The sequence below is a fragment of the Pogona vitticeps genome, chromosome 15 (genome assembly GCF_051106095.1).
Source record: "Pogona vitticeps strain Pit_001003342236 chromosome 15, PviZW2.1, whole genome shotgun sequence".
Lineage (NCBI taxonomy): Eukaryota > Metazoa > Chordata > Lepidosauria > Squamata > Agamidae > Pogona > Pogona vitticeps.
In genome coordinates this window covers 74,502-99,702 of record NC_135797.1, presented here as the reverse complement: position 1 = coordinate 99,702, position 25,201 = coordinate 74,502, and the positions used below count along the sequence as shown (strand labels likewise).

Here is a 25,201-nt window from a genome sequence, read left to right as displayed (position 1 = left end):
TTGTCTCCATCCTTTGAAGCTTTATTTAGCATTTTTTTCTGTCACATACAACATGGCCTGTGGTGTTACAAGAAGCCTGTACACCTCCATTCTGAAAAGATGAACACCCTCCCGGGCCTGTTTCGACACCCAAAAATCAGCCCGAATGCATTTGGATTGAAACTGCTTGTCCCTGGGCGTCCTGGGTTGTCTACGTGTTCTTGCTGTTCCGTCACAGCAAGCGGAACAGGCAAGGCCAGCCTTGCACGTGTTCCAGAGGTTTCCCGGCCACAGTCAGTCTCTCCAAATTAACGTGTTACTTTTGCACTTTGAATCGTTCAGATCGGCTCCTCTGGAATCCAGGGGAGCCCTGAGGTGGCAGTTGTGAAAAGAGGCTGCGAGAGCAATGCTCTTTTTTGCCTTTTTTTCTTTTCTGGTGAAGGAAGCAGTTTGCTCTTTCCCATCTGGGCAACCGTCTCTCTCTGCACGCACGTCTTTGTGTCAGTGGTACAAAATCCCCAAGGGCTGAAAGTACTGGATACTTCACGCAAAGACAAAATAACGCAGCGGTTGTGTAAAATCTATAAAAAACAGGGCTCGGGTGTACTTTGGGTTGGGAGAAATAAAACATCACGAAACATTGTCTTGTGTATGCTTCTACATAAAGGGGCCAGTCCCAGAAAACAGTAGTTGTGAAATGCCTACCTGGAGGTTGTGTTCTTTTTAAAGTTTGTGACATCACAGAACACACAACCCTGATTCTAGCACAACTGTGTAAATGCCAGACTCATCTGACAAAGCAGACATTTTTAGCAGTGCAGATCTTGTACTACGAGGTCTGTGAGCATTTCTGGAAGGAAGGCAGAAGGAACGCCTCTGGCGCTCTCTCTTTAGGACTGGCGGTGGCGGAGGAATCCCAAAGGGGTTTCCCGAAGGTTGGGAAAATCAGATGCAAAAAGGAACAGTCGGTCGCTCAGGTGAGGGGTGGGGGGAGGCGGAGGAGCTGTCAGAGGCTGCTGGGAGAGGCCAGTTCGGACACGGGCCCAATATCCCTCCAAAGGTGACCAGTCCCACGGGCAGAGCAATTCTCTCCCCCACAGGTGGCTCGGGACGCCAGCGATGCATGTACTGGACAGAGGCTGAGAAGAGGGCTCCTTAGGCAGAGGGGAGGATTCTCGAGGGGAGCCCCTGCTAGGAGAGAGGGAGCTTTGCCTTCGCTAGGCCTCAGCAGGTGAGAACGTCTGCGCTCTTCTCTTGCCGACCCTCGTTCCTTCCCAAAGAAGCTGCAACGGAAGCCGAAGCAGCGAGAGCAGCCGACGGAAGCCCTCTTCATCGGCCCTGTCGGCTGAGCGGCGGGGAGGGTGGGTAGTGCCGGACTGGAGGGATGTCGTAGTGGCTGGGAATGTGGCTGTTCTTGGGGGAGTCGTAGTGGTTGGGGGCAGGACCCAGGGCTGTGGGCGAGTGGCCTTCTGCCCCAGCTGCGCCGTTCCCTAGAAGAGGGTAAAAGGAACAAGCCCTGAACTCTGGAAATCCGTGCCCTCTTTGCTGCAGCAGCAAAGGGCAGAAACCAGGCAGAAAAAGGCAGCCGGCCGTGGGTTTGGCCTAGACCCGAAGTCTGGGTTTTGTTGAAGTCCCCCTTAAATCTACCTCACACACCCCATCATCCCCGATACCTCCTTCCGGCTCTCCCCCCGGATTCTGCTCGGGCTCTTCAACGAGGCTGATCTCGGCATACGAGCGCTCCCGCTGGGTGGGGGACTTCATTTCCACGTAGCTGCCTTCAGGGGGCTTGCTCGGGAGCACGGGAAGGTCCTTGATGGTGGCGTAGGGGTTCTCGCTGCTCAGGGAGCTCCTGCTCCAGCCTAAGGGCTCCTCTGGTGGGTAGCAGCCTGTGGGGGAAGCAGGAGGGCCAGGGCTCAGCGCGGAGGCGCCCGGCAAGGGTCCCTGCCCTCCTCAGCCCAGCTCTAGGGGCGGCTCCTGGGACTGGTGGCCAAACCAACCCCCTCCCTGGGTGAGGAAGGCAGGCCGGCTGCCTCGGCTTCTACGTAAGCAGGGAGAGGCACCTCGGCGGGGCCATCCAGGCGAAGCCTCCTCCCCGCTTTGAGCCCCACGCCACTCCCGATTACCTTGGCCACAGGTTCTGCTCAGCCCGTTGGTGTAGCTGTAGCTGCGGTCCCTCTGGGCTCCTTCTGGACACGGCCGGCAGGGCGGGAAGGGTGGCAAACACAACATTGTCACCAGATTCAAAGAGCCACTTTGCTCGGAAGGCAAACACCACGGCTGAATCCCAGTAAGGAGAGTCCCCCCCCCCCCCGGTGCCACTGCCAAGCAGGGATGGAGCCATGGCGGGTCCTGGCCCTGCCCATGTGTATGTGTGTGTGTGCTCATCTGTGTACGCAGGCTCACATAAAAGACAACTGTGTGCTCAGATCGGGCGCATCAGAAGCCAAACCAGTGGGAGGGGTTCTCACTTTCTGGGCCAGTGCTGAAATATCCCCCCCATCAGAGGAGAGGGCTGGGGGTGAGGGGGGGAGGCAGACCTTACCCTGGGGATGGGGGCCAAGGCTTGGGGAGCGATGCTCCCGTGTTCGGAAAGAACCAAACGCCATTTGGGAGCCTCCAGATAAACTGGTGGTAGTCTTTAAACAAGCCACCCTTGGCCTCTGCCATATACACAGGTACGTAAGACTGTTAACTTCCAAGGGCTTTTTTACAATAAAAGAAACAAGCAAGCCACCGGCTCCTGGTCTTACGGTGTATGAAAGGCAGCCGGGTCATGAGGCCACGCTCGGAGGAGGAAGGTCAGGACCCTCACCTGGCCCTGCCTGGCCCAGCAAGGGTCCTCGTCCGGGGCAGTGCTTCCAGTCCGCAGGAAGGGTGGCGTTGCAGTCTGGCCCGGACATGGTGGGCCGCTCCCGCGGGCCGCTCCCACCTCTGGGGCCAGGGAAGAACTGGCTGGCGATCAGCTGGGAGGGGAGAGAACAGACCACCTCCTGAGCCGCAGGGAGCCCCGATGACCTCCTTCACGGCCTCGGCCCTCCCCAGGGAGCCCAGCATCCTGGGCCAGTGGGGACTCTCTGCTGAGCCTGGCCTTTCTACAGGAAGAGGGGCGGGTGGGCTGAGCGGCCATAGCCACAACGGACCCCTTCCCACGAGAGCCACGTCTCCGGTTGGGTCCATGCTCGTCAGAGGAGACCCTCGGCGGCCCTCCTGGCTGGTGACTGGCCCAGCCTGGCCAGGGAGGCCCCGTTCCCAGCCTCTGGCTTGTTCCTGGTCCCGTTGCTGCCAGACACCCAGCGCAAGCAGGCTAGGCCCACAAGTCCCCCTTCCTGGGCTTCTCCTTGGGTTACCGGCCTCAGGCACCCGCCTGGCAGGAAGGCGAGGCGGGGGGGGGGGAATGTCAGTATCACTGGAAGGGGAAGGGTCAAAGGCTGCTGGGGCCGTCCACCCTTCCGCCCTGCCCCCCCCAGCTTTACATCTGTTCTTGGGAGAAGCGCCTCCCCACTCCAGCTCCCGCCTGCTGCCCCTCGGCCCTGCTGTTGCAACACTGCTGGGGTGAGGGGAAGAGCAGGGCGAATCCTGCAGGGAGTACAGCTCCTTGACATCCCGGAGACGGAGGCTCCAGCTCAAGGGGGAGGCCGTGCCCGGCGGGGTGTGTGTGTCCTTACCTTGCCAGAGCTTGGACTTTCCAGAGAACCGGGGCCTGGCACGCCCAGAGAGCAGGGCGAGAGGGTGTGGTAGCTGGGATTGGAGTAGTAGTGGTGGGTGTAACTGGGAGGAACGTCTACAAGGGAGAGAGAAAGGCAGGCAGAAGCTCAACGGGGCACCCCCGAGGGCCACTCCTGCAGATTGCAAGAGTGGCACCAAGGGGGGGGGGGGAGGCTTGCCCCACCCCTCTGGGCAGCAGTGCAGGTTCGCCAGAGATGGGGGGGGCTCACCTGGAACAGCGTACTCCGAACCGTCCGCTCCCCCTGCAGTGTAGGCCACAGAGAGGTGCCGGCTCTGCTTATCTTTCTGCCAGTGCCGGTAGGAGAGGAAAAGCACAAGGACGCCCACGAGCAAAGCTGCCAGGACGACGAGTCCGACCACAGCCCCCATGGAGGGGGGGCCTGGCGGGGGGGCCGGAGCCACGGTGATGGGATGGCCTGGACTGCCTGCACGATAGACGGCAAACCCACCGTGAAGCCCTGGAGCTCCTTCCTCTTGGGAACCGTCTGTGTGCGCGGCTCTCCCACAGAGGGACAGGATGCCGAGGGAGGGAGGGAGGGAGGGAGGGAGGAGAAGCAGGTCGGGGGGGGGCGGGGGCGGGCAGGCCCAGGAGGGTCATTTGGCCTGAGCCGCTTTGCAGGCAAGCGAAGCTGGCAGAACCCGAGGCCCCTCCTGGCAAAGGAGGTCTCGGCTTAAGGGCCACCCGCTTTCCAGCAGCAGCTCCTCTGGCCATCAGGGAGGCCCCGAGAAACCTCCAAGGAGGGGGGCTCCAGATCTCCCACCCCCACCCCACCCGTTTCCTTCTTCAGATGGCCAGAAGAGTCAAGGGAGGGGGAGGCAGTCACACCAACCGGTGTCCCATACGAGAGGGAGCACAGCTGCCAAGAGAGCTGACTTGCCCTGGCAGAAGCTGGGGGCGGGGAGGGAGGGAGGGGGGAGGAATGGCTCTGCACTTACTGGTCTCGCAGTGGGCCCCAGTGTAACCAGAGGGGCACGCACATCTCCCCGCCTCAGGGTCGCAGAGGGCCTCCTGCTGGCACTGGCACCGCTGGGTACAGTTTGCCCCGAAGCGCCCCGGAGGGCAGCCTGCAAAGAGGAGATGCGGGCTGGGCCGGGCCGGGCTGGGTCGGGGTCCCCCGAGACGGGCTCATCAGCCTCGTTCCCTTCCTTCCAGAGGCCGCCCGGACAGCTCGAGGCAGCACCGCCAACCGGGGAAGCGGCCCCGCGGAGCCAGACTCCGGCCCCTTGGCTGGCGACGGGAGGGCAATCCCGCTCCCACGGCTGCTCCTTGCCCCGCCAGATGCCCCCCCCCGGGCCACTCACGCCTGGAGCAGTCGGTGCCCATCCAGCCGGGGGGACAATCGCAGGCTCCGTCCACGGGGTGGCAGATGGAGTGGTTGGCACACTGGCACAGCAGAGAACACCTCTTGCCATAACGGCCTGATGGGCAGGCTGCAGGGGAAGTGCCGGGGAGGGGGGGGGGGCGAGGAGAGGGAAGGCGTGAAGGTCCGGTTTGCAGACGGCCCGGCGTCCACGCAGGCAGATGAGGGTGCCCTGTCCTGCAGAAGGGAAACACCCCTCTCCCTGCTCTCCCCCAGCCCACCCCACCCCACCCCGAGAACTGGAGGGAGTCTGGGAGCTGCCACCGCCCTCACCCAGAGCCCGCCTGAGGCAGCTGACTTGGAGGGGTGGGTGAGTGGGGGGTGGGCAAAGGAAGGCCTTCGCTCTCTAGCACAGCTGCTGGAATCTGAGATGGCGGCAGGGAGCGACCCTCACGCCCTGGTGGGGCATTTCCAAGGGGCAACGGCATTGAAAAAGGAGGGGCCCGTTGCTCCGAGGGTGGCCCACAGGAGCACATGCAAATGCATGAGGATGCGTGACAGGATCAGGACCGCAGGTGTCACTTCCCAGGGAAAAGCCCTGGCCAAGGAGGGCAGGGATGGACGGCCTGGAAGGCCAGAGGGGACTGCAGGGACCGAGCGCCTCTCATAAAGTCGGGCCAATCGGGGGGGGGGGGGGGACTTACGCCGCTGGCAGGAGGGGCCCCGGAAGCCGGGGGTGCACTCGCAGCTCCCGTCCGTCGGGGAACAGGAGGCCCCGTTCCTGCAGGAGCACAGCTGACTGCAATGGAGGCCCCACCGGTCCTTAGGGCATGGCTGGCTGCAGCGGAGACCTGTTGGAAAGGGAAGCAGGCCCAGCGAGCTCAGCATGGCAGGCTGGGGGGGGGGGGGGGAGAAGAGCTCTGGCGACCGAGGAAGTGCCGTCCAACCGAACCCCCCAACCCCACCCCTGGGCCTGGCCAAGGGCAGGCAGGCCCCCAACCCGCCCCCCCCCAGGCCCAAGCCCTGTACCTCTCCATCCCGGCTGGCAGCGGCACTGGCCCTGGACGGGGTCGCAGCCCTGAGCGTTCTGGCAGTCGCAGGTCCTGCTGCAGCCGAGGCCGAAGGACCCTTCCTGCCGGGCGGGGGGTGGGGTGGGGGGGGGAAGAGAGAGAGAGAGAGAGAGAGAGAGAGAGAGAGACCCTCTCAGCAGGAGGGTCCCCTGGGCCCCTCTGCCCCCTGCAGGAGGGCTGCTCTCCACCCCCAGGCTGGGGACACAGGACCTTGGAAAGGGGGGACCCCCAAGCACCGTGCAAGGATGGCCCCCTTCCCTTCCCTGGGAGAGAGAAGCAGGGGGTCAGGGGTCACCCCCATCCCCCACCCTTCCCAGGAGCAAGGAGAGGGCCCACCAGCACCCACCCTGTCGGGAGGGCCGGCCTCCTTCTCCCCCACCCCCTTTCCTCCCGTTAGCTCTCCACCTCTCCTTTCAAGCCAGACTGAGGAGGGAGCGGGACCAACTCAGGGTCACCCTTTACTTCATTGGGGGCCAAATGGAGACTGGCCCTCGGCCCTTCCGAGCCCTCGCTGGCCCCTCCAGTCGAGGACCCCCCCCTGGCCCCGGCCCCGGCCGCTCACCGGGCAGGGCTCCTGGCACGTGGGGCCGTGCCAGCCCGCGGGACAGGTGCAGGCCCCGCTCGCCGGGCTACAGGCGGCCCCGTTGGCGCAGGCACAGCTCTCGTTGCAGCCGAAGCCCCAGGTGCCGGCCGGGCACGGGAGGGAGCAGTCGGCCCCTTGCCAGCCTGCAGGGGAGAGGAAGGAGGAAAGGGAGCCCTGGGTAGGCCCAGCAAGGCCAGAAGATCGAGGAAGGGAGACGGCCGGCTGGCGGCTCTGTGCCCCTGGTGGGCAATGCCACCTCCAGCCGCCCCCCGGACGTCTGGGGAGGGAATACGAAAAGGGCAGTGTTTTCACATCGCAGCCCAACCCTCCCACACTTCTGGTACCCTTATTTCATTTTAGTTTTTAGAGACTGCACTGCAGCCAGAATGAGGACTCAAAACAGTTTTTCAAACAAAGTAAGAAGAAGAATAAAAATGCTAAGTTTGTTTTGCAATTTTACGGCAAAAGCATGTTCCTCATCTCCAGGTCTAAGGGCTCAGACGCAAAAGGGTTCCTGCAACCACCCTTCTCCAACCCCAAATGGGCCAAATGTAGGGTCATTTTTGCCTCGTGAACTGCTGCAATGCCCCCCACCCTGCTGGCAACCCCCTGCCCGCCCGCCCCTGCCCCTGCCCCTGGCGGTTCTACCTTCCTTGCAGAGACACCGCCCATCCACGGGGGAGCAGCCCAAGGCCTGGCGGCAGGCGCAGCGCAGCGAGCAGTTCGGGCCGTAGGAATCGGGAGGGCAGGGGCTGGCGCAGTGCTTGTCCTGCAGGAGGGGAGGTATGTGGGGGTCTGGCGCAAGGGGGCACGGCCGTCCCACCCACTTCCCTCTGCCCCCCTTCCCGACGCTAGAGGATGGGAGCTGGGTGCCCCGCACGGAGGCAGACAAGCAGGCAGGCAGCCTGCCTCGTTCTCTACCCCACCTGGCCCAGAGCAGACCCCATGCGACGGGAGGTCGCGGCACGCTGGAGGCACACGGCTAGGACGCTCGCGGGCACGGGCGCAGGTCCTCTGTGGGACTCGCCTCCTACTCTCGGAACGAGCGGCCAAAGGACTGGGCAGGAGCCACTTCCACACAAGGAGCCAGCCCCCCCGCCAGCCCCCCCATGGGACACAAAGCGCCTGCCCAGGGGAGGCGCACACGCACTCACTGTGTAGCCAGCGGGGCAACGGCAGAGCCCCGTCACGCCGTCGCACCGCCCCCCGTTCAGACACAGGCAGGGGTCCCGGCACCCGAGGCCGTGATACCCCGGGGGGCAGGTCTCGTTGCAGGAGAGGCCAGCCCAGCCTGGCTGGCAGGTGCATTCCCCCGAGAGCGGGTGGCAGCTGGGGAGACAAAAGGGCCGGCCGGCCAGTTCACACCCCACCCGAGGGAGCCCCCCCCAGCACGCGTGGATGGCAGGAGAGGCTCCCTCTCCCTTTCTGGAAGATCCCCCCCAGGAGGGAGGGAGGGAGGGAGGGAGGAAGGAGGCCCTGACCAGCGGACCAGGCCTTGGGGGGGGGAAGCCAAGGTCCAGGCAGGGGGAGAGGGCTGCCCCGTACCTTCGGGTGTGCTGAGGGTGGCAGAGGCAGGCGGATCGGCAGCCCAGGCCGTAGAAGGCCGCCGGGCACTCGCGCTCCTCGCAGCTGTCGCCCAAGAAGCCGGCTTCACACAGGCAGGCCCCGTTCAGGGGGAAGCAGCGCCCCCCATTGGCGCAATCGCAGCGCTGGGCACAGTCCTGCCCATATCTGCCTGCAGGACACTCCTCGCGGCAGCTGGGCGGGGGAGGAAGGGAGAGAGGGCAGAAAGCAAGCTGACCAGGCCAGAGGAAGGAAGAGGGGCTTCAAAAAGCTCCCACCCATCCACCCACCCCTGAGGCAGAGGTCAATCCCAGCTGCAAAGAGGGGCAACCCGGACCCCCCCCCCTTGCACAGCTAGTATTCGTGTGTGTGTGTCTAGAGCCACCAGGCTCGAAGGAGACCTGGACACGGCCCTTTGGGGGGGAGGGACCGGGGAGCCCTGCCTGCTTGCCAGGTCCCACCGCTTCCTTCCACCAGCCAGCTCTCGGCCCTGGGCTTCCTGGCACTCGGGGAGGCTCTGAGCGGCACCCCCACCCCCTTCCCCCACCCAAGAGCCTGAGCCCCTTTCCACTCCTGTCCTCCCGCACACAGGCTGAAGTAGCTGGGGAGCCCCCCTCCCCCCAATGGGGCAGCTCCAGAGCTGCCTTCTTAGCTGAGCCCTTTCCATTGTTTGCAATTGCACCCCACGAGGAGGAGGAAGAGGAGGAGAAAATCCGGGTGGGGGAGGGCGGGTGGGGGAGAGGCAGGCCTCCTCCTTCCCCTCCTCCGGGGAAAAGAGGCCCCGCCTTGCAGCCAGAGTGGAACCCGCTTCCGCCTGGGAGCGCCTGCTTCGGTGCAGGCAGAGGCTGAGCCCAGCAGGGAAGGAGGCCTAGCATGGCCTCAGGGCTGCAGTGGGGGAGGCCGCCCAGGGAGTGCCACGGGGAGGGGTGGGGAAGGGGGGGGCGGCACGTGGCCGCTGCAGGTTGTGTCCTCTGTCACACTCCTGGTGGGGGGGAGAAGGGAGGGGAGCCATAGGGTGCCAGCGGTGGCCAGAGGTGGGCCAATGGGGTGGGGCAGACCCCTTCCCACCTCACCTTCTCTCTGCTGATCTCAGCCCACCCACCAACCCATCAAGGAAGTGTGCCTGATGCTCCTCCCCATCATCCGCCAGGTGGAGTGTGCAGCCGATGGGAGGCTCTGCCGGGGGGGGGCCTTCACGCCCCAACTTCTCACCACAGGAGAGCCACCCTCCCTCCCACCCCTCCAGGAGCCGAAAGAGGCCTCCTGGGACTCACTGCTCCCCCGTGTATCCAGGGGCACACTGGCACTGCCCAGAGTCCCGACGGCACTGGCCTCCGTTGCGGCACTGGCACTCTCCTTGGCAGCCGGAGCCGAAGCGCCCAGCCGGGCAGGGGAGGGAGCAGAGGGCGCCCTGCGCGGAGGGAGGCAAGAGAGAAAGAGCCGCCGTCAGGGTCTCCTGCAGCTCCAGGAAAGCACACACACACACACGCACACACGCGCCCTCTTGCCCCGCGCTTCAGGGGGGCCCTCCCAGCCTGAGGTGGTGGCGGAGCTCTGCCCCCCCATGAAGGGGCCCTCCTCACCGCCCCCGCCCCCTCCTCTGGGGTGACCTACCATCCATCCAGGCGGGCAGATGCACGTGGTGGACCCTGGGGGGTGGCAGAGCCCCCCATTCTGGCAGGGGCAGGGGGCTGAGGAGCACTGGAGTCCTTCATGGGGGGGGCCGCTGAGGCAGGCGAGCTCGCAGCTGCGAGGAGGAGGAGGGCGCAAGGGTCAGTGGCAGGGAAAGGGGGGGGGCCTTGCCCAGCCCCTGACGCAGGAGAGAAAATGCAGCCCCCAACCCCCCTCCCTTGCTGGCACCCCCAAAGGCAGCCTTTGGCAGGCAGGCCCTCGGAGCGTCTGAGGCCTTTGGCCTGGAAAGAGGACCAGGGAGAAAGGCAGAGAGCAGATTATCTCTCTCTCTCTCTCTCTCTCTCTCCCCCCCCCCCCGGGGAGCTGGGACCTCCCAGGCAGTCCTCCTGCCACCCAGCCACTAGGGCCCTGAAAGTTCCCAGAGAGGCAGTGGGTGGGGGGAAATGGGGATGATGATGATGCCCTGGGTCCTGGAGGGAGAAGGGATCATGTTGGCAGGCCAGGCTCGGCAATACCTCTCGCGGGAGGTCCCTGCGGGGCGGCTGCCCGGAGACTCAGACGTCTGAGGGGAGGGCGGCCTCTTTCCTCCTCCAGACAAGGCTGGGCAGAGGCCGACCACCCCTACAAGAGGGGACGCCGGAAGGACGGGAGGGAAGATGCCTGGTCCACAGGGGGTGGGGAGGGGGGGAGGCTGCCGACTTCCACACTTCCACATCATCTGCTTGTGCCAGGAGCAAAGCCCACCCTCTGCCCGCCCATCCGCCGGCTTGCTCCACAGGAACGATATCTTCAGCTCCACCCACCGGCTGCTGGCCATCTCTGCCTTGTCCCAAGTCGTCCCAGTTCCCCCCTGCTGTCAGGCCAAGGGGAGGGAGGCCCGGGTCCCATTCAGCCCTCGGGCGAGAGAAGGGGCTCCGCGGCGGACGGTTGTGCGCAGCTGGCGCCCCGGCTCTGATACTCACTGGGGTCCGGTGTATCCCTGGGAGCAGTTGCAAGCCCCCGTGGCCACGTCACAGAGGGCCCCGTGCTCACAGCGGCAGGCCAGGAGGCAGCCCGGCCCGTAGGTGCCAGGCGGACAGGGCTCCTCGCAGGCGGTGCCCCGGAAGCCAGGCGGGCAACTGCAGGACCCTGTCAGGGGGTCACAGCCGGCTCCCCTGGCGCACAGGCAGGGCTTCTGGCAGGCAGGCCCCCAAAAGAGGCTGCTGCACTCTGTGTATGAGAGAGAGAGAGAGAGAGAGAGAGAGAAAGGGCTCGACGGGTGGGCTGTGGGCTTTGTTGCCTAAGGGCCGGCTTCTTTCCCCCTCTCCCCCCAACTCACCCCCTTCCTGTGTTTCTTTCCCAGTCTTGCTGCCAACTCCAGGTCGGGGGGGGGAGGCCCCCCATGCGTGGGAACCGGCTGCAGCGGCTTCAGGCCCAGCGGACAAACCGGCGCGCCCCCGCGTGCAGCCTCCCCACTTTTGAGTTTGCCAAGGAACGCCCCCACGGAGAGAGGGAGAGAGGCGTGGAGGGTAGAGAGAGACTCACCGTGGGAGCAGTCGCTGCCTCTCCAGCCCTGCTCACACTGGCAGCGGTCGGGAGCCACGCACCTTCCGTGGACACACTCGTGGGTGCAACGAGCTGAAAAAAAGGGGCCAGACTCACTGGCCGGGCCAGTCGTGGCGCAGGGAGCTTGAGGCCATCCCCCCAAGGGGACCCTCCGACCTCTCTCTGGGCTCTGCAGGCTGCCATGCACGCCCCCCCTTCTGGGGGCAGCCCGGCCCAGCCCCTGCACGGCCCTCTCGGGCAGCCCACCCTCTTCCCAAAGCAGGCCCCCCTGAAGGGAAGGACTTACAGACACAGAGGCTGCTGCTCTCGTAGTAGCCCTGGCAGCAGCGGTAGCGCCTCCGGTAGTCCAGCTTCACGCCTTGCCGATAGGCCACCTTGTACAGGACTCTGCGGCGGAGCGAGGGGAAAAGGAGGCATCGGCCAGGCAGCCACCCCTCCTCCTGGGAAGCGGGCTGGCCGAGACCCCCAGGAACTTCCCTCCATAGGGAGGGAGGGAGGGAGGGAGGGAGGAAGGAAGGAAGGAAGGAAGGAGCTGATGATGGATGGATGGATGGATGGATGGATGGATGGATGGATGGATGGATGGATGGATGGAAGGAAGGAAGGAAGGAAGGAAGGAAGGAAGGAAGGAAGGAAGGAAGGAAGGAAGGAAGGAAGGAAGGAAGGAAGGAAGGAAGGAAGGAAGGAAGGAAGGAAGGAAGGAAGGAAGGGCGGGCAGTGCAGCACCAGGCCTTCTGAGAGCGGCCAACCACCCACATTTGGACGGCCACCTCTTCCCAGTGCTGACTCGCAGCACGTCTGGGCTTCTGCAAAATCTCCACACATTTCCTCCGGAACTCTCTGCTACCAGGAGGAGGATGAAAGAGGAGTTGTGGAGCAAAGACCGCAGCAGCCACAGCGGGCGTGAAGACGTGCACCAGAGGAGCCCTTTCTGAAGGAGGAAGCCCTTCTGCCCACCAGGACCGTCTGGTAGATTCGAGGAACAGTCCGCCCACCTCCTCGGCCACCCCCCTTCTTCCTCCCCTGATTCTCCTTCCTCTGGCCTGGGGGGGGGGTTGTGTGTGTGTATGTGTCTCGGGCCCTTCACCAACTCCCTCCCCACCGTTGTGTGCACATGGTAGCAAAAGTGGGGAGACCCTCTGAGGGAGTTCTTACTTGTGCCGTGGGCAGGTTGGGGCGGAGGGCCAGGCGGCCTGGTCGCAGGGCTCCTCCAAGGCCTGGGCAAAGGGCTGAACGTAGGACTCCTTGGAGGGGGCGGTGAAACTGCAGCGGGAACAGCGGGGGGGGGGGGGGGGAGAGAGAAGAACACACACACACGGCAGCTGGAAAGTGCTGATGGGGCAGATGCTCACCTCCCACTCAGGGAAAGGAAAGGGACACAGAGAGAGAGAGAGAGAGAGGGAGGGAGGGAGGGAGGGAGGGAGGGAGAGGAAGAAAGGATTTCAGGCCCAGAGGCTCGGCTGAAGAGGAACGCCTCCACCCCCCAAACATTCCTGGCCTGGGGATAAAAACACCCTTTCCTTGTGCTCCTGTTCGGATCCTGCTCGCCTTTCCCAACAGCACAAAGGGAGGCAGCCAAGGTTCCACCCCCGCCCACTCCCCTTGGCCCTTTGCCTGCCCCACTTCTGTGGGGAGGAATCCAGAAGAAGGGTTCAGAGCAGGATTCGCTGCAGCTGAGGGGAGTGGGGTGGGGGAACAGGGCAGGACAAGCAGCCCCTCTGGCCCCAGAGGGGAGAGGGGAAAGGGCTCTCCCTTCCCACATTGTCTACAGGGGTGGGGTGGCGAGGAGGAGGAGGAGGAGGAGGAAGAGGAGGAGGAAGAGGAGAGATGGAGCCCCAACCACCAGTGCCCCCCCCCCACGAAGGAGGGCTGGCGAAGCCTTCCTCCCCTTCTCAGCTGGGGCTCCTCGCTCACACCCACCCGCCCCGTTTCCTGGAAGGCTAAGGCTGCTTCCGGAGCCCTCAGGCCTGGCCTCCCTTCGGATCCCCATCACCCCTTTGCGAGGATTCCCACTCGGGGCCCTGGACCACCCTCTGCGCCACCCCCACGGCTCACCTTTCCCAGTAGCTGCAGACGTTGGGGTCGCTGGGATTGAGTGCCCTGGCCCAATCCTGCAGCGCCCACAGCCACAGCATGAACAACAGCGCCATCCTCCTAATGGGGGGGGGGGAGAGAGAGAATAATAGGTTGACTGTGAGCTGGGAAGTCCCAGGGTTAGGGCCTGCCTGAGGCCAAAGCCACCCAAAGCTCTCCCTCTCTCCCCCCCCACCCCACTTCCGCCTATCCCCAGGGTGGCCCACACAGGACCCCTGGCCCCAGCCTCTCCGGCCAACGCCAACCGAGGAGGAGGAGGAGGAGGAGGAGGCGGCAGGTGCCTTGGAAGGAGACCCAGCCCGGCCTGGCTTAGCTTAGCCTCCTCCTTAGAACCTGGAGGAGCCCCCAAGGCCCTCTGGCCCAGCTTCGGGCCGGGTGTGCTTGGCAGAGGGAGGGAGCTGGGGCTCATGGGGGCACGGCACGGCCTTGTCCCGTCCTTGAGAGCCGGCCAGAAGACTTGCGCCTCCACCCCGGGAGGGAAGGGCAGTCCAAGGAAGGGATGCAACCCAGGCGAGAGAGATTCTGGGGCAGCAGCAGCAGCACCCCCTGAGGTGCCCCGAGGAGGGGTGTCCGGATCGCTCTGCGGCCAGGGGCAGGCACGACGGAAGCCGGTGTGCGAGGGAAGGATGGAGGGAACACAGAGCCCAAAGCTGCCCAAGGGCTACTTTGGGCAACACACGTAGCACCAGGAACCCAGGGCCTCCTTTCTGCCCCCCCCTTTCCTCTCCTCACCTGAGCCCCCCATCCTCTCTCCCCCCCCAGCAGCATCTGTCCAGTGAGGACAGAAACACAGGAAGCTCAGAGTGAAAACAGGAAGCGAACAGAGCGGGGAAGGCCTTCCTGTGTGGCTCCAGCTGACGGCTGGCCGCTCACAGCAGCAGCAGAGCAGAGAGCAGCTCTGGAGGCCCGGGGGGTGGCGGTGGCAGGACCTCTGACGGGGGGGGGGGCTGCTTGAAATGGACATCGGTCTACAGCTGGGGGGTGCGGGGGGGCGGCAGCAGTCCTCCCACCCTTCTGTAAAGGGAGGCTGGCACAGAGGTGGTCAAGCTTCGAGGCCTGGCCTGACACCACCACCCCCGCGCGTGCAGGCCTGGATGGGGGGGTGCATGTCTCAGGATGCGTGGGAACAGGAGGGGGTCTCTGGCCAGGAACTGCTTGGGCAGGACAGCCCCCCCCCCCCCAGCCTGTCTGTGCTGGAGCCTTCCCTTCTTCTGCGCAGAGACCAGACAGGTGCCTCTCTCTCTTCCCCCCCCCCCCAGCCCAGCTGCAGCCCCCACAAGCCTGGGAACTGGAGAAAGGCTGGGGGGGGGGGGAGAGAGATTCAGAGGCCGGCCAAGGCAAGGCCCGCCTTTGCTGCCTGGGGGGCCCCAAGGGGAGGCTTCTGCAGGGCCTGGTCGGGGGCCAGATTCGGAGCCCACGCTCGGTCCCCACGAGCAGCCCCCGATTCCTGCAGCTCCAATGATAACAACTTCTTTGGGGGGGGGGGGGGAAGCTGGGAGACTCCCTTGGTCTGTGTGGGAGCCAGTGTCCACCCAGAGTCTGAGCCGGGCGCCCAGCCCCCGCATGCGGGACGCTTCCCCGTCTGTTCCCTCCTCTGTGCTGGCGGGTGCCGGCCTGGGTGCGCCATGCACAGGCTCCATGTGGGCCCCAATCCCTTTGCAAAGGACGTCCCATGAAGAAACAGGCGAAGAACCAGGGATAACTCTCTGGAAAGAGAGGGACAGCCAGAGGCGAGGGGGGGCCACGTGGCCCCAGAGCAAACCAGCACGAGGGGTCCAGGCGAGAGTGCCCCGAGACAGCCAGGAGGGCAGCTCTGGAGGGCTCTTTCCAGGACTCCCGAGGAGGAGGAGGAGGAGGAGGGGAGGACAGAGGGGGCTCTTGAGGGGCCCACCCGATGACCCCCGCCCTCCCTCTGCTGAACAAGGGCTGGCACAGCCAGGCGGGCGGTGGGTGGCCTGCTCCAAAAGAGACTCCCCGTGGCTGCCTCCCCCACCTTCCGCTGGAGCCGCCGGTGGCACTTCCACACCTGACCGAGGGGGCAGGCAAAATGGGGGAGATCCCCCTTCACCCACCGCCCCCACGCCGGCCTTTCTGCCCCGCAAGGCCCGAGGGCCCCTTCCTTTTCCCAGGCCAGCCTGCAGGGCTTCTGGCCGAAGAACTGGCGGAGTCCAGAGGGCTCTTCTGCCAGGAGAAGCCTTCCTGAGACAAGCAAAAAAAGGGGGGGCAGGAACAACAGGGTGGGCACCCATCTGCGTGGAAAAGATTTCGGGGGCCCACGACAAACTCAGCCTGTTTCAAGAGCGGCACAAAAGACCAATGCAATTCTGGGCGGCATCAACAGAAGGCAAACATCCAGGCGAAGGGAAGCAATGGCCCAGCCCGGTTCTGTTCGGACCTTTCTCTGGAATCCAGCACATCCGCCTCGGTGCACCTCAAGCTAGGAGACACGCTGCTGACCGGCCCCAAGGAAGGCAGGGAAGGAAGGTCGGAAAAGGCCTGGGATCCCAACCCTGGGGGGCTGCCGAGGGACAGGGCATGTCTCCCGCCGAGAGGTGGCATGGGGGGGGCATCTCCCCTGATCCCCGAGGGGCCCTGCACAGAGCCGACACGGGCCACAGGCCGGTCCCACGGAGAAGGAGAGGAGCCACTTCTGCGCACCCACAGCACAGAAAACGTTTCCTCTGATCACCAAAAGCTACTGAACGGCTCTGGTTTCCTTCTGGGTTTGAACTTCCATCCCCCCCCCCTCCAAACTTAAAATCCCGTGTGTGGATGTGAGCAAAATGTGCTGAAATCTCTCCCCCGCAAGCCTAACCCTAAACCTCATGGATGCAAAGGGAGCTTCTCAGCCAAAAAGTTTCTCATCCTTTTAAAAGGAGGAGCGGGGACACAGGCAGCCCCCAGCCTGCGCAAGCGCACCCCGGCGCTTCCCTCTTGCAGGGCATGGGGACCGTAACTGGGCATTTCCCAGGGACGGCGCTCGGTCGCTGCTCACAGGGGAGGGGGCTGTGCTGCCCTCGACTGAGCGAGGCCCCCGGAGTCTGTCGGGACAAGGATGGCCACCCCTGACTGCGTGGCAGCCGTGCCTCTGCCGAATTCCAGACCCCCCCCTCCAGAGCTCCCCGGCGGCTGCCACCCTTAGGACGGACCAGGCCTGGCCCTGCTTGACTGCCCACGTCCAACGGGACTGAAGGGCAGTTGAGGGCAGCTGTGACTGGAGAGCCCACCCTGCGGGTTGGACTCGGGACAGCCACCATCCCACGCAGGCCCTTGTGCCGTCTCCACAAGCAGTACAAAGCGCCCGGGGTGGGATCCTGCTTCTCCCGTCGTCTCCAGCCTTGCCTGCCATGAGGTGGGGTCTGCAAGGGGCTAAACGGAGGGCCTGCCGCGGCTTGGGCCACCTGGCTTCCCGGGGCTCCCTCTGAGGCCTGCCCAGAGTGCTGCAAGCAGGCCTCGTGGTGGTGGTGGTGGTGGGAGGCGGGATGGGAAAAGGAAAGCTGGTCTGAATTAGGGCCGAGGCCTCGAGGCGTCACTGCGTGGGAAGCAACCTCCCTGCCAGGAACCCCTCTCGGTCCTGCCAGATGTTGGGCTGCTCGGGGAGAGCCAACTTTCTGCAAAGCCCTCAGTGCTGCGCTTCCGCGTCAGCTGAACTGACCGACTGAATGACCAGCCACGGAAGCCCCAGGAGCCCACGTCCAGCGCACTGGCGGGATACCTGCCGCCGCCTTCCTTAGCCCTCCCACGTCACCCCTGGACGGGTGAGAGGAGAGCAGCACCAGCAGCAGCAGCTCTGCCAGGCTGAACCGCTGCGCCAGCCTGTCCCCAGAAAGGACTTCCGGGCGGCCTTTCACAACGGGAACCGTGGCGTCGGTCCAAGCTGTAGGAACGGCCCTGCCCTTTAACACGCCGCTACCACCCTGAGACGCCTGCTTTTTGCACCACATGTCAACAAAGCCCCAGCTGTACAGCCAAAGAGAGGCTGGCCATCAACAGATGGAAGGGGGGGGGGGGGAAGGTCTGTGCGTGTCAGCTACCGCATCACACAGCTGCTGACCACGTCCGACCGTGGCCACACTGGACCGAGTCAGTTCTGTGAGACACATAAGAAAGCCGGGGAGACATCCGAGGCAGCGAGAACAGCCAGGGCCCCGAGCCAGGCAGGCAGGCAAGCGGGATGGGATTGAGCAGCAGGAAGTAAGCCTCGCTTGCCCGGGGGGGCCACGGGCCGAGGGAAGGGCCTGAGAAGGCCAACTGACCCGCGACAGCAGCCGGAGCTCGGCAGCTCCCCACAGCAGCCCAGGGCCCTTGACGAGTTTGCTTCCAAAGTCAAAATAAAACAGTACACCAGATGAAAAGCACTACTAGCAACACAACTGCCCCAGAGGACAAAATATTCCACAATAGCATTTCCCGCCTACATCCTCCAGCGTCCCCATTTTATTCAACAAATTCTATCAATTTGCCCATGAAAAAAGCAGATGAACCCCCCCCTTTCTTTTTCCTCCTGACCTCCCTCCAAGACTTCCACATGTCTCTGGAGGAAGGGGCTTTGCCAGGAGCCGCTGCTGACCAAGGCAGGGAGACCACCAGCCTCACGGCCTCTGCCTGTCTCATTCTCTCCGCCATGGGCTTGTTCACAAGGTGTCTCGTTTTGTTGTTGCTCTGGTTCTATGGCACGAAAACATGACAAGCTTGGGACGGAGCCACCAGAGAACAGCCAGGAAACGTGGACACGAGGGAAGGAGACATTTCCAGGAACAAAGCTTGTTTTGCTAAGCACACCGGGAGGCGGCGGCAGGAAGGGGCAAGCGCTGCCTGGCCCAGCTCTCGAGGAAAGGCGCTCCTAGCCATCGGGCGGCCGCCAAAGGGGCTTCTGTCCAGCACGAGACGGGAAGGATCCGCCCAAGCCAGCACTCCCCTGGGCCAGTCAGGAGTGGGTTCCACACTCAAAAGCCACCTAGCAGGATCTCTGCATGTTTTTAAAAAAGGGCCTTTGGTGGTTTCAGAAACCACCAAAGTCCCTGAAAAGGGAAGCGGTTTGACTCCAAAGAGCCCAGGTCCTTCTCCCCAGGGGCTGGGCGGGCGACCTGCTGGCGCGGGCGGGCGAGGGCTCGGGGGCGGGGCTGTTGTTTGCTGACCAGGCTTTCTGGCCCTTCCCCATGCCTCCCTCACAGGGAGCGCTTTCACGTCTTCCGCTCTCTGTCAAGGTGTCCGCTCTGTCTTCTTCCCCCCCCCCCCAGGGAAGGGGATGCTCCACACATGCTGGTTGGCTGGCTAATACCTGGGCAAGGGCGGTGGCCCCAGCGGGGTTCCCATCTGGCTCAAAGCCCCATGGAACGGTGGGGGAAGGGGAAGAGGGGGCAGAAAAGAGGCCAGCCCCAAGGGGGAACGGGGAGAAGACCCAGGATGGGCGCACAAACCCTCTCAGACTCACACCGAAGGCATCGCTCAGGAAACCGACGGCAGGGTGGCCCCCCTCCGTGGCCCCCCCCCAGGTCAGACCCCGTCCCAACCCGATTCGGGGTGTGTGTGTGTGTGCAGGCCGAGATGTCGGGCCTTTCCCAGGCTCCCCCTGCCCTCTGTGCTTGTTCCTCTCCCGTCTCCACAGAGACCTTCTGCGGGCTTTTCTTCCCTTTCAATCAGGCTGGGAGGAACTGCATCCACGCCGGCCCCTTGGCAGTTTGACGCCACTGATGCCGCAATGGGCGTTTTTCACAGGGAATGTCATGGACAAACCATTTCCCATGACAGTAAAGGCTTATCTGGGAAAAGCAGGCTGGCCATGAGTAATGAGGTCCAGCCGAAGGAAAATGCCTGCAAGACCCAGAGCAAAGACCCAGGCTTTGCCGCCAGAACCTCCTCCACTCATCCGGTCACTGCCTTTCTCTCGGTACTCCTGAAAATCTAAAAAGATGGAAGAGCCAGAAAATGCCTCAAATGCATTCACGAACAGGACCTCGTCATCCAAGAAAAAGAGTCTCCCCCCCCCCCCAAACAGCAGCAGTGCCAATTGGACTGTTATGCCCGCTACCCGGCCACCACCTCACTCCATCTGCTCATTTCAGACATACTTTGATGCCTGTTGGATTTCAACACCCAAACAACCCACAGAAACCATGAACTCAAATGAAACCAACACGAGGGAGAACTTTCTCTCACCTTCTTTTCAAGACAGAAATCCCCAAGCCCTGCCACCACCAGCAGTCCTGAGAAGAGAGACGGTGTTTGGGGTTTCTCAGGTCCAAGTGGGCGGCTGTACCTCTAGGGGACAAAACTGCAACTCCTTCCCCCTGTACAGTTGTCGCTGCCAGGGACACTGGCTTCCTCAGTGACAGAAAGAGAACCCAACGATGCCGCTGCTCCCTCTTGGGAAGGCAAGCCATCACGCCCTCTGCCCGAGCCCCCTGCAAGACAGCTAAGGCAAGCCTGTGGCCACAAGGCCATGGCACCCACAGTATGAGACACGGTAACCTAGCCTAGCTAGCGGGCCATGGAGTTGTCCCATGGCAGGAGCTGGGCATGGCTCGTCCAGTCCGCATCTCCCTCCCCAGCAGGAACATACCTTGCTCTTCTCAGCCTTCGGCCAGGTAATCTTCCACTGTTGAGGAATGAGAACCAGAGTCGCCTCGTCCTCCTCCTCGCCGCTCTCCACAGGAGAAAGCAGCTGCCAGACCAAGGAGAGAAACCAAGTCAACCTCAGAATCAAAGGGGCAAACGGTATTCCTACAAGTTCCCGTCCTCATAGGAGGCAAAGGAGGTCCTGCCTGCCCCACACCCACCCTGTGTTGTTTTTCTGGGATGGTCTTTAGCTTCTCCGTCCCAAACCCAGCTGGGTGGAGGAAAAGTTGAAGAGTGTGAAACAAGAGGCAGCAGGGGGAGGTTGCTGAGCGGGGAGAGGCAGGAAGGGGATGGGATCAGCCCTCAGGAAGCTTTTGAGGAGGAAACGCAGTAGAAGGCTTGGAGGGGAATTATCACCAAGTTGCTCCCCCTCCCCCCCCCCCCCCGCCCTGGCAAGAAAACAGTGTGTGCTGCAAACTCTAAATATGCAATCTGAGAACAACAAAAACTGTGAAAGGAAACACTGCCACACGCAAGCTCTGCCGACCTCCAGGCAAGAAAGGCGCCAAAGTCAACCCCTCACTGTCTTCCTCCTCGCTTGGCTTTGCTTTATCCTCCACTGGATCATGCCGGATCCAGCAGAGGATAAAGAGGGAAGCAAGAACAGACATGGACCACAACGACTGACAGCAAAGAGATGAAGAAAGTGTGGCAGAGACTCAGAAAGGGGGAGACTCTTCCTCTTTTCCCAAAGCTCTTCTAAGCTCCTTCATAACAGCATTTCCCAGCTGGAAGGCTTTGCGCTTTAACTCCTATCAGTCATGCAGAGAACGGCAGGAGGAGAAGCACAGATCTAAACAGCTGAAGGGGGCCAGAGCGGTTTATTTACAGTCTGCTTTCCCCATCTGTAAAATCACCACAGACTATAAGAGATAGGAACTGAAGTGTACTAAGCTCTTGAAAGCATATTGGGACCATTCAAGACATGGGCTCGGAGGATGGGGGAAGAGCCCCCCCCCAAAAAAACCCAGTAAGACATTGGGGACAGTTGAGTTTCGGGAACTACAACGCCCAGAATCCCCGAGCTAGCAGCTGCCATTCTGGCTGGAGGAATTCTAGAACTCATCAACAAGAAAGGGGCTGGAGTTAAATCTTAAGAAGACAAAAATCAAGGCTACAGAATAAGCCTTAATGCTGACAATGAACAAAACTAAAATTGTTAAAGACCTTCTATGCCTTCCTCAATCCAAATGAAGATAACTCCGAAGAAACCAAAGAAACTGAGAGGGAGAAAGGCAGCGATGAAGGAATTAGAAAAGGTAACCAAGCGGCAGGTGAGAGACCAAGGCCAACATCACCCCCACACTCTTGCATTTCTGATCACCCCATAGGAGGGTGAAAGCCGGCCAGTGAAGAAAGCTGACCGGGGGGGGGGGGGAGGGATGTGTGTGAAACATGGTGTTGGGGGAGAGCTTTGCAAATACCCCCAAACTGCCAGAAAGACGAAGAGGTGGGTCCAAGATCACACCAGGTCTGATCCGGGAGGCACCAAGGTTGATGCTGGGCCCCTCCGGAGAGGGCAAAATCCCCTGGGAAAGACCATCCCTGCTGGGAAAGGAGGAAGGCCGCAAGGAGAAGAGGAAGACCAGGCACAAGATGGACGGACCCCCCTCGAGGAAGCCTCAGCAAGAGCTGAGCCGGGCAGGACACGGTGGTGGAGGGAGGACCGCATATGGGTGGGTTTCACCCTGAGTCAGGGGCGACTGGAGGGCCCCGTCAGCGACAACCACCCTGGCAGGAAGGGTGCACCGGTCCTGAGCACCGGCCGCCTCTGCGCCCAGGGAAGGGGTTCGGTTGCGGCCCTCCCGAAGGGCTTTGGCCTACAACTCCCATCAGCCCTTGAGTGTGGTCTGTCTGTAGGGTCGGTGGGCGGGTGGGCGAATCACCCTCCGCTCCAACCAGGCCGGCACCCTTGGGTGGGGGGCCCAGGGCTTTCGCCTCCACTCCGGGCTCCTCCTTCACGGGCGCGCCGAAGGCAAGGCAGGATCCCTACCGGGCCTGCCTTCGCTCCTCACGTGCTTGGACCCCGTTTCTCTCCCTTCCGACTCCTGAAGCCCTCAGGAGGCCCCCCCACCCCAGGGGGACCCACCCAAGGAAGGGTGGCCGGGAGACGCGACGGGGAAGCCAGGCAGGGCCCGGGCCCTTGACCTCCCCTCCCTCAGGCGCCCCAGGGGGAGGGAGGGGGAGCCCTTCCGTGCCAGCAGGGAGGGAAGGGAGCCCGGCCCGATTGGCAAGCACGCGGCCCGGGGGGGGGTCAAAGGTCGGCTCCAGGGGTCAAAGGTCGGCTCCGGTGCAACCAGGCTTCGCTCCCGGTGCCTGAGTTCCTTCCGGGCCCCGCCACCCCGTTCCCGGCAAAAGCGGTGGCTCCTCAGTGGCAGCGGGTCTCCCCGAGAGGCGGGGTTGTCCTCGAATCCCGGGGGCCCTTGGGCGGGAAAGGAAGAGGAAGAGAACCCCCCTCCCTCCCTCCTCCGGTTTCCCGCCCAAAGAAGGGCTGCCCAGAGGCATGCTGGGATACGTCGAGGGCGGAGCATGCGCAGAACGCAGATTTCGTCTCCCCCTGAGGGGGGAAACCAAAGCTTCGCCTCCGCCACCCTCGAGGGGGGGTCTTACCTTCTTCGACCTTGAGCGCCGCCCGCGAGAGAGCCCCCGCTGCCCGGTAGGGTTTCCGGCCATGGCGGCGGCGGCGAACCGGCTTCTCCTTTCCCTGCGCGAAGCGTCGAGAACAAAATGGCGCCTGGCGGTTCTCTCCCGCCACAGGCAGCGCGCGCAGCGCATGCGCCAAGCAGCAACAACCGCCGCACCTACGAGGGAGGAAAGGCGCCTGAGGGGCGATGTGCAAGCCACGGGCGCCCCCTGCCGGCAGGAGGAACTGCTGTACGTCTCCCTCCCCCCCTTGGGCAGAGAGAAAAAGAAAGAAATGGGTGTGCGCACGCGCAGCAGCTCCCGGCGCCCGGTGGTGGCCTACCCTGCAGGGCTGTTTCACCAAGGCCTTTCTCAGGACGCCCCTCCCCGCCCAGACACGGAAAGGCGGCGGCGAAGGTTGCTGCCACCCCGTCGAAGCAAGGTCAGGGGCGCCCCCTCTTCCCCCCGACCCCCCCGCCGTCCCTTACGGGGCCGAGGATCCCGTCTCTTTCCCCAGTGGGGAGGGCGCGTAGAGGAGACCCCCCCCCGCCGGGGGTACAGCCGGGCAGGGTTGCGCCGCTGCCGCCCCCCTCCCCCGTGGCCTCCCCCGCCCCCCCGCCCGCCCTGCCAGGCTGGCCCCTCTTCTCTGCCGGTCCAAGGCTTCCATCGGGCGGGAGTCGACGGGGGGGGCGTCTCGGTGGGCTTGGCACGCCGGAACCATCCCGGTCTGGACGCCTCGCCTGATGCCTTGTACTCTAAAACACATTTCTCACCAATATAGGGTGCGTGGGGGTTCATGGGAGTTGTAGTCCGCAGCCTCGGTGTTTCCCTCCTCGTCGGAGGGGCAGCCGCATCAGCCCGGGCGCCGCCGCTTTTCCCCAGGGCGGCCACTGGGCGGCGCCAGAGCTCCACTTTCTGCCCCCTCGATCCCCGAACACTCCGAGCCGCTCGGCCGCTGCTGCTCCCAAGCCAGGCACCCCCCCCACACACACGCACACACACACACACGCACACACACACACACACTTTCTCACCCCAAAGGGAACCGGGGACCCGTCCCGGCGGGGGGGCCTGCCGGACATCAGGCCGGGGAAGGTGGCGCGAGGATCCGCGGGGACTCCCTGGGGGGGCGGGTCAGGGGACGCCTGCCCTGCCCCCCCTCCCGGGCTTCCCCGCCAGCCGCACCCCGGAGGGACCCCCCCTCCCTCCTCCCTCCTTGCCAGTAAGTGCATTAGCCTTCTTTTCTCCCCCCCCCCCCCCGCTTTGCCCCCATTCCGGGCCACTCACTTCTCTTTCCACTTCCTGGGGGAGAGGACGGTAATGGGGGAGAAGTGGGGGGGAAATGGAAGAGGGTTTGCAAGGTGGGGTGGGGGTGATTGGGGGGGTGTCCTGTGCCCGGATGGGAAGGGGGGGCCCGGCCGGCGGCCGAGAGGAGGGAGCCCGGAGCTGAGCAGCCCGGAGCCTTTCTCTTTCTGCCCCGGCGAGGCTGGCCCGCTCGGCGCTTCTTCGCTCTTCTTCGCCGCTTCCAAGGGCAGGGAAGGAGGGCGGGGGGGGGGCAGGCGGGGGGGCTCCTCCTCCTCCTCCTCCTCCAGGCCCCCTTCCCGGTTCTGCTTCTGGAAGGAATCATCTCCCCTCCCCCAGGGCATAGCAAGGGCCTCCCCCCCCCGCAACCCCCCAATGCCACTGCTGCCTGAGAAGGGCGCCCCACCCCACTCGCCCACCTGGGAAGTGGGGCGGGGGGGGGCAGGCCAAGGAGAGTCACCTGCAAGGCATCCGGGGGGGGGGGTGCTGGCCAAATGCGGGAGCCGGGAGGGGGGGGAGAACCCCGAGGCCTGTGCCCGTTGCCCGTGGGCTCCTTCCTTTTTTTTAAAAAAAAATATTTTTATTGTATTTTTTCTACTTTTCTATCCGTTGCAACCAGAGTGATTTATTACAATACGTTCCATTCATTTAATCTTGTTTTACACTCTCTTAACATAGTATTAATCTAATCTATGCTACTTAAATTGATGTAGATTTCATCCAGATACAAAGAGGTTCCCCTTTATTATTATTATCCAGTCTGTCATTTAGTGTCTCTGTCAAAATATCCATTCCTTCTAGTTCCAAAATTTTGATCTGGCTCCTTCCTAGGATTGTAAAAGTGGATTGGGCCCCCGGGAGCCCCCCCCCCCCCGTTCCTGTCCCCTGCCAAGGAGAGCAGCCCCTCCTCTGGCTCTGAGCAGGGCGGGGGGGGGCGCTCTGCCCCCCCCTTCCACTTGATTCTCTGTGACAGGCTTCTTCCCCCCCCCCCCGCCCCGGGTTTCGTGTCATCTGTCAATCCTGCCAACACGAAGCGATGCTCTGTGAAACCTCACCCCATCGCCCTCCCCTGGCATGGCCGCCTCGGCCTCTTTTCCCAAATACGACATCTGCGGGGTGGGGGGGCAGGGGTGGGGGGGTCAAGGCAGGAGCAACAGAGCGAG

The 25,201-nt window shown here is 63.4% G+C and overlaps 1 protein-coding gene across 8 annotated transcripts; it reads right to left on the bottom strand.

Moving 5' to 3' along the window:
• PEAR1 (platelet endothelial aggregation receptor 1) lies at positions 1-23,297 on the bottom strand. Of its 8 annotated transcripts, XM_078382149.1 has the most exons (25): positions 23,225-23,297; positions 22,725-22,915; positions 20,059-20,160; positions 19,656-19,702; positions 13,458-13,556; positions 12,558-12,665; positions 11,689-11,789; positions 11,382-11,474; positions 10,820-11,066; positions 9,840-9,972; positions 9,500-9,636; positions 8,208-8,420; positions 7,817-7,991; positions 7,311-7,431; positions 6,642-6,805; positions 6,039-6,141; positions 5,714-5,860; positions 5,011-5,139; positions 4,645-4,773; positions 3,918-4,133; positions 3,648-3,763; positions 2,795-2,945; positions 2,106-2,168; positions 1,653-1,868; positions 1-1,469 (listed from the first exon to the last, which is right to left on the bottom strand). In XM_078382149.1, exons 2-25 carry the CDS (start codon positions 22,887-22,889, stop codon positions 1,309-1,311), a joined length of 3,336 nt encoding a protein of 1,111 aa, XP_078238275.1. In that variant the 5' UTR covers positions 22,890-22,915; positions 23,225-23,297; the 3' UTR covers positions 1-1,308. The 8 variants fall into 8 exon arrangements, 7 of the variants coding, with proteins under 7 accessions (XP_078238275.1, XP_078238276.1, XP_072840583.2 ...); XM_078382150.1 differs by lacking the exons at positions 22,725-22,915; positions 23,225-23,297 and adding an exon at positions 20,276-21,394; XM_072984482.2 differs by lacking the exons at positions 12,558-12,665; positions 23,225-23,297 and having other exon boundaries at positions 22,725-23,140.
• Positions 23,298-25,201: the final 1,904 nt, after the last annotated feature.